The sequence below is a fragment of the Neofelis nebulosa genome, chromosome 1, assembly GCF_028018385.1.
Source record: "Neofelis nebulosa isolate mNeoNeb1 chromosome 1, mNeoNeb1.pri, whole genome shotgun sequence".
NCBI lineage: Eukaryota > Metazoa > Chordata > Mammalia > Carnivora > Felidae > Neofelis > Neofelis nebulosa.
Genome location: NC_080782.1, coordinates 176,456,977 through 176,472,517, shown reverse-complemented (window position 1 = coordinate 176,472,517; position 15,541 = coordinate 176,456,977). Strand labels below are relative to the sequence as shown.

The 15,541-nt window shown below is 43.0% G+C and overlaps 1 protein-coding gene across 4 annotated transcripts in view; it reads left to right on the top strand.

Annotated features, from left to right (window-relative positions):
* CLDN10 (claudin 10) overlaps positions 1-14,200 on the top strand; it is a 113,376-nt gene extending 99,176 nt beyond the window's left edge. For 3 of the 4 annotated variants that reach the window (XM_058681784.1, XM_058681791.1, XM_058681775.1), the window contains exons 4-5: positions 13,146-13,253; positions 13,864-14,200. In XM_058681784.1, the coding sequence (XP_058537767.1) occupies positions 13,146-13,253; positions 13,864-13,987 (232 nt within the window). In that variant the 3' untranslated portion in view covers positions 13,988-14,200. The remainder of the gene's footprint in view (positions 1-13,145; positions 13,254-13,863) is intronic. The other variant, XM_058681797.1, reaches the window with a different exon arrangement.
* Positions 14,201-15,541: the final 1,341 nt, after the last annotated feature.

Here is a 15,541-nt window from a genome sequence, read left to right as displayed (position 1 = left end):
CTTTGCCTTGGGAAAACCCCAGGGATACCAAATTAGAAATAATGATATATGCAATATTTTGTCTTCCATGAAAATATACCCACATACCTCTGTAGAAAGCCACATCAGTATGTACGTGTATAGTTAACCAGTCTGGTGCTTCTCTTTCAGTCTTCAGATAAAATGTGACAGGATTTTAAAAAACAGTTGCTAAAATAGCTGGTCAGGTGTGCATTACTTTTTTCTGGTGGATTTAAGTTTCTTCAGGGAATTGGTTTTTTAGTTCTGTCTTTGGTGTCTTTTATTTATAAATAATAAATGCTTATATAATGAAAATAGCAGCTAACACATGTTGGGCCCCTCCCATGTACCAAGCAGAGCATTGCAAATATTATTCTGTTTTATTATTTTGTTTTATTCTTGGAACAGCCTTATAAAGTAGGTTCTCTTGGTACAACCATTTTTTTTTTTTTTCAAATGAGGAAAGAGGTCAATTAATGTGTGCAATGGAACCTAAACTCAACTAGGTACTGTCTAATTAGACTATGAGTCAGACCAGGAATGCTTGCTCTAAGACCCATGATTTATAATACTCCGTTTCATGATTTTTGGTGACAGTATGCTATATATATTTTTTGCATGTTTTCAAAAACTATTTTAACTTTTGTTAAATGGGAAACAAAAATGGCTGTTTGAGACACCAGTGTAATTTTTACTCACCTGCTTATGTTGGAAAAATGCGTTCTGATTTTTAAATTCTTAAGCCTCCAACTTTGGCTCAGGTCATCATCTCACTGTGAGTTCAAGCCCTGCATCGGAGCCTGGGGCTGCTTCACATTCTGTGTCTCCCTCTCTCTCTGCCCCTCCCCTGCTCACGCTGTCTCTCCCTCCCTCCCTCCCTCCCTCCCACTTTCTCTCTCTCTCTCAAAAATAAATAAAAATTCAAAAAAAATTAAAAAAAAAAGAAACACGTTAATGATATTTAAACGAACTAATAATTTTCATTAAATGATACATTTTTATTTCAGGCTTTGGTATCCTAAATCTACAACAAAACTGGTTTATTTTATTAAAGACATTGCTGCCTTTTCTGGATTATCTTTTCCACATTGCTGTCTTTATTTTCCTGACAATTATTAAGGATGTCTTTGGCAGAATCTTAAAAATCATTTTTATCATTCCTCAAAAGGTCAAGCAAGGCTAATTCATATATGCCCAGTAACTTGCGTCTGTCCTTTGTGTGACTTTTCTTCTGTGTTTGCTGTATGCTCAGTCGCCTAACTCAGTTTGGTGCCATTGGGATTTCTGATTTTCTTTCAGGTTTTGGTTAAACTCAGTTCAGTAAATATGGACTCGGAGGGGTTTTCCTCATCCCCCCCTCATGTCCTGTCGGCACTCACTCTCTTCTCAACTTCTGCCTGCTGTTTCCGTATTCTCATCCTGAAATCAGGCTAAGAATAGAACTTTCTCATAGACTTAATGTGGAAATTAAGAGAGTGTATATAGATGCTCAGAACTGATTAGAAAAGAGGAAATTGATTACTGTATTGTATTAGCTGTTAAGATTGATTTTTAATTGTAGCTTATCTTTATAGATATTTTTATTAGCCTTTTCTGAAGTGACTTAAAAATATAACACCTGGGTGCTCAGTCGGTTAAGTGTCCCACTTGATTTTTGTCTCAGGTCGTGATCTCATGTTTTGGGGTTCGGGCCCCACGACAGGCTCTGTGTCAATAGAGCCCAATGTGGTGCTTGATCTCATGACTGTGAGATTGTGACCCGAGCCAAAATCAAGAATTGGTTGCTTAATCGACTGAGCACCATCCTTTTATCAGGTGCCCCAACCTTTTATCAACATTTCTAGTAGAGGACAGAGAAATAAAAATTTGAAAGATTAATAAGTTAAAAATTGGCTACCTACACAAAATAAACTAATTTCATAGGTCTTAGAATTTTTAAAGTGAGATTTTGATATTTTTTTTTAATGTTTATTTTTGAGAGACAAAAAGAGACAGACTGTGAGCGGGGGAGGGGCAGAAAGAGAGGGTGACACAGAATCTGAAGCAGACTCCAGGCTCTGAGTGGGGCTTGAACTCAAAAACCACAAGATCGTGACCTGAGCCGAAGTTGGACACTTAACCGACTAAGCCACCCAGGCGCCCCAAAGTGAGATTTTGATTTGGCATATTCTAGGGGCTAGTGTTGCCTCAGCTAGCATTTGCTAAAAATTCAGCCATCGGTCTTTGACTTAGTTTGTGCATGAACTGAGGAATGCTTTGGAGAATCAGGGCTAAAGGCAGGACAGCCCTAGGTGGGTTGAGATTTTGAAGGTACTACAGCAGGAAGGTTCTGACTTTCTTTGGTGTCTTCATTCACTTGCGTGAGAGTAAATTCTTTGAGATTAGAAAGTGCCCCTTTCATTGCTGTCTTATTAGCCAAGCACAGTGCCTGGCAAGTGAGTCTTATCTGCAGAGGTAGTCCTTTCAGAGTTAGGGGAAAAGCTTCCTGTGGTGTCAGCCCACTGAGGAGAGAAGGAAGGACACTCACTCCTCTCTCCCATCCGTATCACACACTCCGCTTCCTAAAACTAGCTACCACCAAGTGACATCTCTCCCTGTCCACAGTCACATGTGTGCTTGGCCTTTAGGAAGGCAGTGAAGACAGCTGCTTGTGGTGTGCTCTACTTTAAATTTCTGGTGAGCAAATCCTAGCTATCCCATACCCGAGCCCTGAAATGCACTGGAAGACAGTCTGGGCTCAGAATCTAGTTTTTTTGATGTTTGTTTTGTTTTTCTTAAGGTTCTGTGCTATATTAGGGCACCTGGGTGGCTCAGTCATGAAGCATCTGACTTTGGCTCAGGTCACGATCTCACGGTTCATGAGTTCTAGTCCCATATCGGGTGAGCTCGAGCCCTACTTCGGGTAAAACATGAGCCCCGCTTTGGGTGACCCTGCTTCTCTCTCTCTCTCCCCTTTACTCACTTGTGCCCCCCCCCCCTCAAAAAAATAAAAAGATTCTGTGCTATATTAATTGAATCTTTTCTGTGGATTTCCAGGACATTCCTATGTAAGACCTACCTTGGTTGCCTAAGTTAGAAACACAGACTAAACTCATCAACAAAATTCCTGCTTGGTTCCTACTATGTGCAAGGAACTCAGTAGGCACTTTATTGGTGAGAAAAGATGAGTGGCTTCTAGTGCAGCTGGAGTAAAGATCAGAGGCTGTAGCACTAAAAACAGTATCACGCTCTATGCTCCTGGCTCTGTATTTCCGAAATCCTTCCTCTCCCTCCATATATCTGGGAAGTTCTTTCTCCCAGGCTATAGTCACAACACAAATGTAATTCTTTTTTTTTTTTTTTAATGTTTATGTATTTTTGAGAGAGAGAGGGAGAAAGACAGAGTGCCAGAAGGGGAAGAGCAGAGAGAGAGGGAGACACAGAATCCGAAGCAGGCTCCAAGCTACCAGTGCAGAGCCCACGGCGGGACTCAAACTCATGAACCATGAGATCATGACCTGAGCCAAAGTCGGACACTTAACCGACTGAGCCACCCAGGTGCCCCCACAATTGCAGTTGTTTAAAGAGTTACATCTGACTGTGGTCGTTTCTGCCATGCCCCCCAACCTGGCCCCCGCCATTTTTTTTTTTTTTTTTTTGGCGTTTGTTTTGCTTCTCTTGCGTTCATTCAAGTTGTGATTATGTTTCATGACTCCAGGATGGGCTGCTGCAAAGCCTTGAAAAAGATTTCCCAACTCTTCCCTTTGGCTGTTTCAAACCAACTTCCTCCTTTTTATTAAAATAAAACCTACCAAATCCAAAAAAGTCTACCATTCTGCAAGTTTATGGTAGCAGGCATCCACTACCCTGTGACCCACCCTCCAGGGAGTTGAGATTTAATTCAGTTATTATTTCCACTACTGCTTTGTTGTCCAAATGACTTAACTTCCTAAAGGTCTTGATTTGTTTTCTTAAATAAACTGTTCCAAGTAAGAACTTATTGACACAAAGAAACTTCTTTTCAAATCCGTGCAATGTTGGAGCATTAAACCAAATGCCCTAATTGAAGAAATGGGACGTCATAATCTTAGATTTATTCTCTTTTAGTATATGAAATTTATCATTAGTATTTTGGCTCAGATATTCTCATATTCAGGTCTTATCCTTCAGGCTTTTTTATTTTCAGAGTGTTCAAAACCGTGGACTTATTTATCTCTAACACTCATTCCTGGCATATATTTAGTTTCTACTTTAGGATTTTAGCTTTACTTGGGAAAACCTGTTCACCTCTGTGGCTATTTAGTAGTTAGAAATAAACAGCTGTCTACTCTCTGATAAATGCTCTCATGCTTGCTGTCTGTCCAGTTAAATGAACAGTAGATCATTCAAGTAGATCATTCTAGAAGGTACCTTTCTAGATTACACATTTTCCTGGGTGAAGTTCAAAGGAATATCAATCTCACTACGTGACCTTGCCAGCATATTTGGCTTCTGACTTCTGTCATTATTATAACGTAATGAATTATGGATGTTCGTTTATTTAGGCTTACTCCACTCGTGAGTTATTTGGAGAATGAATTAATGTTGGTAAACAGCTCACAGATTCTTGGATAAGGGCTTCCTTGGAGGTACCATGTATTAAGAACAAAACAATTCAGCTGTTAAATATTAAGAAGCGTTACCCTGTGCCTTCGCTGTTCAGTGGTGGCTCAGATCACCATAATGGCTCGGATGCTTTTGTTAACACTAGCGTGACTTTAAAAATATGCTTGTGAATCAAGTGTTGGGCAACTGTGTTTTGTTTTTACTGGCCAGTACATGGAGTCACAATTCCTGCCAGTTTGCCATGCTTCCTGGTGACTCCACTCGGACCCCTAAGCCCCCTTTCCCTTTCCTTTTCACATGCTGGCTGACACCGGCCATCCTGCAGGACTTGTGTTCTGGGTGAGGTGCCCTCCCGTGTGCTCCTGTTCCACCACCTGGTGCTTCTGTCATAATGCTGCTGTGCAGTTAGCACTTACTTACTGGTTCCTGTCCCAAACCAGACCAGGAGCATCTGCGGGCAGAGACCACATCTTGCTGATTTTGGAGTCTCTTGTGCCTAGTGCCTGCTCCATGACATTTACAGCAAGGAGGCTGGTCAGCAGTGTTATAGGACTGTCTGTCTGCATCTCTCTTGGAGTGGGAAGACTGAGCGTGTTTGTGGATGTCTGGGACCTACGGGCATGTCATGTGGACATGAGGGCAGGAGGCAGCATACACACAGTGTCAAAGAGTGAGGCCCTGGATCCAGCACCTCCTGGCTGCCTGGGAGGAAAGCCCGGCTCTGCCGCTTATTTGTTGTGTAACCTTGAAGAAAGTCCGTGTCTTTTCTGTGTCCTGCGTCCCTCCTCTGTGCTATGGAGGTGGCAAATAAATATTCAGCTCTTTAGAAGCATGCATCACACGGTAGGCACTCAGTAAACGTTCACTGTTATTTTTAAGGATACTGGCCCTTAGCAGCGTGCATCAATGTCGCAGTTCATTACTTGAGGTCGTGTACTAAGGTGAGCCATAGAGTAATGAATATTGAAATGTTGGAAGCCCGGTAGAAGTGATAACTGTTGTTAAGACGCTTGGCTCTCAAATAGAAGGCAGGTTTGAAAGGGACCATTTAAAAGAAACCATTTAAAAGAAACAAGGCTTGAGTAATTTCTTCTTTTTTTCTAATCGCCTCAGTCGTAGCATTGAGTTGGAGACGTGCAACCCCCAGGAACTGTCAAATTCATAGACATTCTTGAGACCCTTCCCAAGAGAGCCATCCTGCATACATCTGTCCCTGGTTTGATTCTGACACACTTTCGGGTAGCCCGTGGGGGATTCTGAATAAAATGCGGGATCTGCTTTTAAATGACTCAGGCTCTTTTGCTGCAAATTCATCCGTATGTTTTTTCTCTTAACACAAGCAGATGCGCACACTCACCTGCGCACGCACGCACGGACTCTAAGCTCTGGCCATGCCCTCAGGGGTCGCAAGGCAGCTTCGACGTTCCAGGAATTTCCTGTCTTGAAGCACAGCCCCCTCTGCAGTGTCTGCTTGTTCAGACTTCACAGCGTGTGTGCGAACACGTTATCACGCCTGCTGCCTGCTTTGAGTATAAGGACTCAGCACATCATTTTCACTTAAAACCAAAGAGGGCCCAGGAAACCCCCCAATTCTCCATATGACTGGAAATCGAGCTAAACAACAGATTTGTTTTGGAATTGGCCTATGTGATTTTGGGGGACAGGACATATTTCTTTTAAGTTGTAATTTACCTTAGCTAATATTATATTGTTACACTGTGGATTTTTTTTTTTTTTAATTTCCGTGAATACTTGGCAGGAATTAGGGGTTCTGTAAAGATACTCCCTGTGCGTGCAGATGGTTGGAGGGGGGTGGCGGCAGATAGGCTAAGAGGCAGGTTTCAGAGTTACACCCGGCTCATCTCCTGTCCCTGCCCTCGCTCCTCTGGGATCTTAGGGGAGCTGCAGTTGTCTGTCTGGATAAGAGAGGTAATCCCTCCTGCTTCTCAGTGTGAAGAGGACGGAAGAAAATAACGTAGCTAGAGCACTTACCACATCAGCATGTTATTAATATATAACGTTTGTAGAATTTTGTTGATAAATCACAGCACATAGAAAAGAAACGCATGTATGTCTGTTTTAATCTAGCCACAGGAAAGCAATTTAGAACTGACACCAACAAGATCAGTCTTTATTTTGGGTTTCCTAAATGTGAGAATTCTGCGTGAAGTTTCCGTGTAGAAGTGGATGCTTATTATTTAAATTCTACGTTAGCCGCCATTTGGGAGGTACCTGTTAGTACTTTGTAAGTCTCCTGGAAGCTTCGGGTGAGAAATCCTGTGGCATCTTGTGGGCAGTGGGAGAGAAACCATTAGCCGATGGGATTGTGTAAGGGAAAGCTAGACTGTGAGCAGGGTGGGGAGGTACACAGGTTGGGTGGGCATGTGGCAGCCCATCCTTGTAACTGGGCCCCCAGGAGATGGTGGAGGGGGGGGGGCGGGGGGGAGGAGTGTTTGTAGATAATACCTGCAGAATACTTATTTAATATAAAATCTACTCATGTAGTTATCGAGACCTTGGATTATATAAGCCTATGAGTTGAAGAACGTTTATTTTAGGTAGTAATCTTTAAAACAATGGCATGCCAGTGGAATTCAATTTTAAAATGTTTATGTTGGTAATACGTGGTATGCTTTCTAAACTTTAAACTCGATAGAGATACATGATTGATCAATTGATCAATTGATCGATCGTTAGTTTTCAGTTAACTGGAATATTTATTTTGGCTGCTACCACTCTTGTTAAAATGAGGAGTAAGACAATGTGTTTGAAAAAATGCTATCCCAGATGCCAAAGACCTGACTCCTAGCTCTGTGACTTACAGCAAGGTCACTTCGCTCCTCTGGGGGTCGTACAAGGAGATTTTTTTTCATTCGCTAAACACTTTTTGTTTTGTTTTTGGAGGTGCTGCATTTTCTGTTTTTTCCAGTCCAACATGCCCTGATTTTAATTACTACACTCACCTCTTTTTGTGCTGGGTGAAAAGACAGCCTGAGGGGAATTCAGAAAAAATTCCATACCCTGGAGCTTATGAGCCACTGAGAAGGCAGTGAGCCGCAGAGAGAGAAAACGCCCATCTCTCTGAAATGACAAATAAGAATATATTGCATTGATTGTATTTTCTCATATTGATAAAATCTTTTACTTAGCTAAGGTATACTACGTAAAGGGAAGAAAGAGTGATGGTTAAGAGCTTGAGTTTTGGAATCACAGTTAACGGGTTTTAAATCCTGGTTTTACCATTTACTTAGCTGAGGTATGTGGCAAGTAATTTAATTTCCCTGAGCTTCAGCTTCCTCATTTGTAAAATGAGGTAGCAATACCTATCTCTCAGGATTGTAATGAAGATTGAATGTAATTATGCAAAAAAAAATTATTAGCACACACACAAAAATCCTAGTACAGTGAGCTGACAGTAATGCTGGTTATAGTTGCAGACACTCACCTGAATGACATCTGGGTGGATCTGGGAGAACAGGTAATGTTTACTTGGCAAAAACATACTCTTCTGATGCTGTTGTTAAATTTCATTGCACTTTGCTAGTGTTACTTGCTTACTATCTGACTATTGTCACTAGACTCTGAGATCCTTGAGACCAGAACTGTCCTTCTCTTGTACATCTCAAAACACATGATGAGCACAATGCCTCCTGGCACATCATTTCTGTGGTGGTGACCTGGGTAGGCTACACGAGCTCCCCATAGATGGCAAATAAGTCATAACGGGTTTGGATGCAAGGAAGACAAATAAATAGGAGGTGCAAATAAAAGGGGTTCTTCAGTCCATTCCCTCGGATTACTGTGAAGGTTATAGGGCTGAAATATGAGTTGAAGTACGAGATGATTAGAATGAAGGCCTCCAAGTGTGGTACTAGCTCTCTAGGGCCCCAGGCACAGCCAGGCAGGTGAGAATAATTTCACCCAATACTTCAGAGGGCGTTTTATTTATGTATGGTTGTATATATGTATGTATGTATGTATGTATGTATGTATGTATGTCTGTCTGTCTGTCTATTTTTGAGAGAGAGAGAGAGAGAGCACAAGTGGGGGATAGGCAGATAGAGAAGGAGACACAGAATCTGAAGCAGGCTCCAGGCTCTAAGCTGTCAGCACAGAGCCCAATGCAAGGGCTTGAACCCACAAATCCTGAGATCATGACCTGAGCTGAAGTCGGACACTGAACTGACTGAGGCATCCAGGCGTCCCAGTTCAAAGGACATTTTAATGCCTTAGTTCTTTATGGTTCTTTTTTGGGGGAAATTTTAAGTGATTATATATAAGTAAACTTTTCCCCTGCTTGCTAACTTACATTCAATTACATAAGTGAATTAAAGTCATATAGGCAGCTTTTTATTAGTCCTGTCAACTGAGAGGATTATTTGAGATACTGTAAAAACAATATTTTGATCCATAAAATGGAGCTCTGTCCTCCCCCTGACAATCATGGATCTGTCTGGTGCTAAGCAGATTTAGAGCTTTTCAGAATAATGAAGAAATGTTGGCGATTGTAACAGTCCAATAAAGAGGGCACGCTCTGAGTGAGGAAGCTGGTGTGGGGCCAGGAGGATATTGTTAATGAAAGAAAGCCCTGCAACAGAGCATCTGAAATTTGGTAATCTTCGGAGGCATTGAAGTCAGCTTCTTAGTATTACCAAATAAACGGAGAAAGATTTTCCAGGCAGAGACTCAGCTTCCCAGTCAGTGTCAAAGGAAGCATGCTCTGGAACAGATTTGAGTGGATATTATATTGCTCTCTCAATCCTGTCTTTCAATAATACCAGCCAGTTTTTGCCAGATCATGCACACTGATAGGTGCGAATTTGAGTCCTTGCTGAGTAAGTCTGCTATCCGTGTCTTTCCACAGAATGAAGAAGAAAAAGTCTCTGCAAGAGAAAAAACCAAGTCACAAAACCAAATTGTTAGAAATTGCTGATGTACATGTGGAGTCTCTTAAAGACTTCAGCTCTGAGTACTATTTGTCTCTGAGAGAACTCACAAGGAACTCAAATGGAAATGGTACTTTTCTTGGAATAGAGTCTGAATTTACTGACTTAAAGTTAAATAACATGAAAATATATTAAAAGTCAAGAATAAGCGAGCCAGTATTTTAAAAAATTTTTTTTAAATGTTTATTTTTGAGAGAGAGAGAACGAACAGGGGAGGGGCAGAGAGAGAGGGCAACACAGAATCCGAAGCAGGCCCCAGGCTCTTAGCTGTCAGCACAGAGCCTGATGTGGGGCTCAAACTCATGTATTGCAAGATCATGACCTGAGCCAAAGTCACTTAACTGACTGAGCCACCCCGGCGCCCTGAACCTGTTTTTAATATAAGACAAACTCATGATTCTTGCAGAAGGTTCAGGATGGCTTAAATGAGTATAAAGACACAAGTCCCAACATTTTTCCTGCCTGAGTAATTTATCCTCTGATTTGTGACGACACTGTGTACATGTTTGCATGCTCCTTTGAGCGAATTCACAGTGCCAAGCTGTAGTTTATGATTTCTATGATTGTCACCCCTGATTGACCACTATTAATAATTAGAGACTTATTTTTAATCGACCATGGTATCCGGCCCTGGAATCTGATTTTAGAAAGCTCAATATTTTTTAAGAAAAACCTTCGACTGTTGCTTCCGGGGGTATGTACACTAAGAGTAATAACTAAGTCACGCTTTTATTAGGAGTGAAGACAGCCTGAACTCTAATGGGAGGCCCACGATAGAGAAAAACAGAAAGTACCATTAGACCGTAATCCCACAGTCATGTCCTCCAAGTAGAAATGTTCAGTGTGCTCACTGTTAGCCGTCTGCAGCGAAAGCGTGACGGGGGGCATCTGAGAGCAGCTTGCTGTAGGACTCACGGATGTTTTGAAGAGGTCGGATGACCTACATCTAACGACCTGGCAGGCAGTCTGCTGGTTTTATGTGCATAATTGTGTTCAAACATCATAAAAGAAGAGCTGGTGGTAGAAATCCAGGATATCCTTTTTAGGTGGATTGCATGGTGTTTAATGTAGGCATCTTTTATAAAACCGTGAACTTTGCACTCTTGGTCCGGCCAGCTCTTTTTCATCAGTGCACTTCAGCCTTGAGTCCTTTCGGTCCAGTGTTTTTGTGCAGGCTGAAGGTGTTTTGTTGCACTTTACCCCAGTCTTCTGTTTCTGCCATCGCCACTAGTGGGAGCAGTTGGAGAAGATTCTTGTTTACGGGAGCATAATTAACGCTCTAGTGCGGGATGATGTGCTGCCCCCTGTTGTTGTACTCGCTTCAGCTGTCGCCTGGGTTTCCCAGAGAAGGCAACACGACAGTGAGAAAAGAAGGGACCACAGGGCAGCATGTGTTGTGTGCATCACTTCTTCCCAACTGTGAACACAGGCTGTGAAATTGCCTCTGTAGCCAGATCTGAAAATGAGCGAGTGGACGATACCTTCCTGATCTTCTGTTAGGGTCGCTTCCTGCTTCCCCAAGCTGGCAGTCAAGGTCACTCTTCCATTACCATTACTGTGACTCAGATCATGGGAGAGATCCTGTCCTGCCCGGCTGGGAGTTCAGTCAGTGATATGGCACGTAGAAACAGACGAGGCAAAACTCGGGACAGGCACAGGTGGTGGGTGCATGCCAGATGCTGTCAACAGCGTGGTGTGGCCTCGAGACCTGAGTCTGGCTCTGCACCTCCTTTGGGGGGCAGGCTGGGGAGGGAGCCCACCTCAGACCTGCCTTGTCCCTTCTCGCCCTCGCCCCCTGCTTTTCTGTCTCAGCTCTTCTGTGGCTTCTGCATGACCAAAAGAGACCCCTCCCACTTGGGCTTCATTTTATCCTGAAAACCACCATTAGGCTGGGAATGGCATCCGTCAGTTTTGGCCTTGCAGTGGAAGTCTGTGGGCCAAAAAAGCTTGAGGATCACCTCTTTAATTAAGAAAAAAACCCTATTCTTCAGAAAAAGCATAGGCAAGCATGAGAACACACAGCCCCTAACGTTTTGGCATACTTTTCTCATTCCTTACTTGTTTTTCTGGGTGAGTGTTCCTCCCCTAAAAGGATTTCCTCTGGCCCTCCACAGTAAGTGATTTCCTTTCTTGTTCTCTGTAGCATTATTTGCCCCTTTGTGTGGGGACATCCCCTAGGCAGCAGCTGCCTTGTCTATCTTTGTATTTGCTCAAGGCATCAGCAGAGTACTGTGACCAGCCATATAGGAGGTGTTTATTGTTTATTAGCAATCTATCACTAAATGATGTTATTTTGTATTTGTCTCCCACTAGATTGTGGTGGTAAGCAAGATAGCACTTATCTAGCACGGACTTTTCACGGGCTCTGTAGAGGAGGAAAAATTTAACCTCTTTCCCCCTCTACTCTTCGAGGTTCTCAGCTGAGACCCTATAAATTAGACTGACAAAAGATGGTTTAACAGGAGAAAAATAGTTGGTCAACCTGAGCATCATGCATACACGTGGGAGCACCCAGTGATGACTAACTCAAAGGGCCAGTTAGAACTTGGGCTTATATGGCATCTTAACAAAAGAACAATACGCTCACAGGTGACAAGACAAGGGACAGGGCTTCTGAGCTCCTAGGGCAGCAAATTGTGGGAAGGCAGATCTATGGAGGAAGTACTGGAAGGCAGGGCTAGTTAGTAAAGTGTTATGGAGAGCCTCCTGGTGCCGTTTGTGAGCTGATCAGAGTGTATTGTTGTCTCTGGTGATTAACTTCTGTCCTTCTTGGTAGGAGGGGTAGGCGGCACAGGGGACATCTTTACAAATTTATGTCCTGCTTTTACGCAAATGGGGAAGGGCAGAGAGCTTTTCTTGTATCTTCTCAGTTGCCTTCCACTCAAGATAATCCCCATGCCCAAGTGGCCTCTTTGGGGATGGCACATTCTGCTGATCTTCAACACCCAGTATGTGATTTGCAAATAGATGTTTATGAAATGGAATTAAACTGAAAGCAAAGGCAACCTTCCATTTTCTAACCAGAGTCTACCTGAATAATTTACCCTGTGTGGGTGCCTGGGGAGATCAGTCGGTGAAACGTCCGACTTTGGCTCAGGTCATGATCTCGCGGTTCGTAGGTTCGAGCCCCACATTGGGCTCACTGCTGTCAGCACAGGGTCCACTTCAGATCCTCTGTTTCCCTCTCTCTGCCCCTCCTCTGCTTGCACTGCCTCTCTCCCTCTCTCAAAAATAAATGAACATTAAAAAAAAAAAATAAATTACCCTGTGCAACAGAATAAATAGATGGAAAGCTCTGTGAGCCTTAGAGCCCAGAGGAAAGATACTGGTTGAGTCAGGAGGCCCGGGTTCTGCAGCTGGCTTTGCCTCTGCCTCGCCTGCAGGGATCACTTCCTCTTCCTTTCGGGAGATTGGGGAGATACAATCAAGTGATGGCCAGAAAAACACTTTGAATAGAGTTTAAGGCGTTATGCAGATACAAGTGTTCTTATTTCCTCTGCAAGCTGCAGCGGCAATTTCTGATGAGCATTAGTAAAGGTTGGCTTGTTAGGTCTTAAATACTGTTTACTCCCCAAAAGAAGTAAGCCGTAATGCATGTGTAATGCTTCCTCACAGGTATGAATTAGGAGCTGCTCTGTTTATTGGATGGGCGGGAGCCTCACTCTGCATAATTGGTGGTGTCATATTTTGCTTTTCAATATCTGACAACAACAAAACACCCAGGTATGAAAAAGAGATAAAAATGACCTATTAAAGTTACTACACGTGCGGCAGGTTCTAGATCGCTCACATGATTCTTAGACACGTCGAAAAACAAAACACAACAAAAAAGAAACTTCAAAAAACTAGAATTGGCAAAAGTGAGGAATATATAGTGAATGTAATATTCAATATAATAAATATATTGAATGGAATAAATATATACTTCGTTAAAGTTAGTTTAAAAAACAGAGCTCATCATTCTTACATTCCAAAGCTATTTCTGTAAGCAGAAAGACGGGTCTTATGACAGGGTGTGGTGTATTCTTCACCTTGACCTCATCATTTTCACATGGGCAAACATTACTGATGAAGGTCACTAGCGTCCCCCAGGGTCCAGGAAGAGGAGTTTTAAAAACGAAACAACAAATGAACAAGCCATGAGTTTCCTCTGCTGAGATTCCCGTGGTCCCGCTAACTCGTCAGAAATGGCAGTGAAATGTTTGGGGGTACAAGAGAGAGTGCTAACTAAAAGTAGTCAGGGAGGCTCTGCAACTTGGCTGGGACAGAAGTGGGGGAAATGGTTTCTACCCTCCGTGTAAAAAAACGGGCTCTCCGGTGTTTTGCCTTGCAGAATGGGATACGCATACAACGGGGCCACATCTGTCATGTCTTCTCGGACGAAATATCCTGGCGCAGGAGGAGATCTTAAAACCACAAACCCTTCAAAACAGTTTGATAAAAATGCTTATGTCTGAAAGGAAAACCGCCGTGAGCTGTCTTTACTATAAAAGTGAACTGTTCACAGATGATCCCCGCAAGGCCCTCCTGTAATTCACACTCAAACTATTTTTAAAACATGAATTTGGAGAATTTGCTGATTGTATGGATGTAAATGTTCTTACACAGTTATATACTAATCATTTTCTGTTGTGGCTTTCTATAAGAAAATAAACAGGTTATTTACAGGATTTGTATATATCTGATACATTTATAGAACATGCATTTAGCACCGAAGGATCAAGGATTTGTAACGTATCCTTAATCATTCAGACGTTGCAGTCTTTGCCCCCATTCCTTCTTTTCCTTCATATATTAAACAGAAGGGGTATTAAGGAGTGGTATCTTGTGAACAGTGTGGGGGCAATCCGAGCCTGTTCCTCGAAAGATGCGTGGGTTGATGGACAGGTTACAGTCTGCGTAGCATTGACTTGTGGTTTCTTACGCCTGTCACTACTGCAATCTCTGTGAGCGCTCAAGGAAGGGCTCCTGCCCATTGCCTGGCATGTCCACCTTCAATAACTGCTTGGGTGTCTCTGTAGAAAGCAGGTTCTGGAGCGGAGCATCAGCACGAGCTGAGTGAGAGATGCTGATCATGCCTGACTTTGGAGCCCGCAGAGGAAGGTCCTGGAGCCTGGGTGGCACCTGCTTTTGCAACACAGATGTGCCAACTTAATTTAAATTTGGGGCTCACTTGGCAGAAGTCCACCCCCTTCCATCAGGAGTGAAGATGTGGCAGACACGGAGCTTGGAGCCCAGGGAAAGCCTGCTCTTGTCACTTCCTAGCCGTATGGCCTCCGGCAAGTTACTTAATAATTCTTCTTCTGTCACATCTTTTTTTTTTTTTTAAGTTTATTTTGAGAGACAGCGTGCACAAGTGGGGAAGAGGTAGAGAGAGAGAGCGGGAGAGAGAGAATCCTAGGCAGGCTCTGCGCTGTTAGCACAGAACCTGAGGCAGGGCTCAAACTCATGAACCGCGAGATCATGACTTCAGCTGAAGTCGTATGCTTAGCCAACTGAGCCACCCAGGTGCCCCTCCTTTTGGCACATCTTCAGGATGAGGATTATGAAGTTGTTCTGATTAAAGGAACTAATGATGCATGTTAAAAAAGCAAAACAGACCCAAGGTCTGTTACAAGTATCTGTTAAATAAGTATGTTAAATAAGTATCTGTTTAAATAAGGTTGAGATAACACAGTGGCCCCTGTGCCTTTGCAGGCAGGATGTGGCTTTTGTGTGTTGCTTATCTCTGTCCTACTACCTGAAAATTTGAAAGCACTTACATACAAAGTGAGTACATCTGCATAAAATGGCCTGGGGGAAGTGTTAGAAAGGGTGCAAGCAGACAAGTGAAAGGGACCCCCGAGGAAGGGGCGAGGAAGGGGCAGGGAGGGGCAGAAGCATAATAAATTGTTGTGACTTTAGATTAGGCTGTTGTGGCACAGCTAACAGGGCAAGCCTACCCCCCCCCCCCCCCATAAAGTAAGTTTAGCTCAGAACTGTCTTTAATGAGTAATCAGCTACAGTCACAG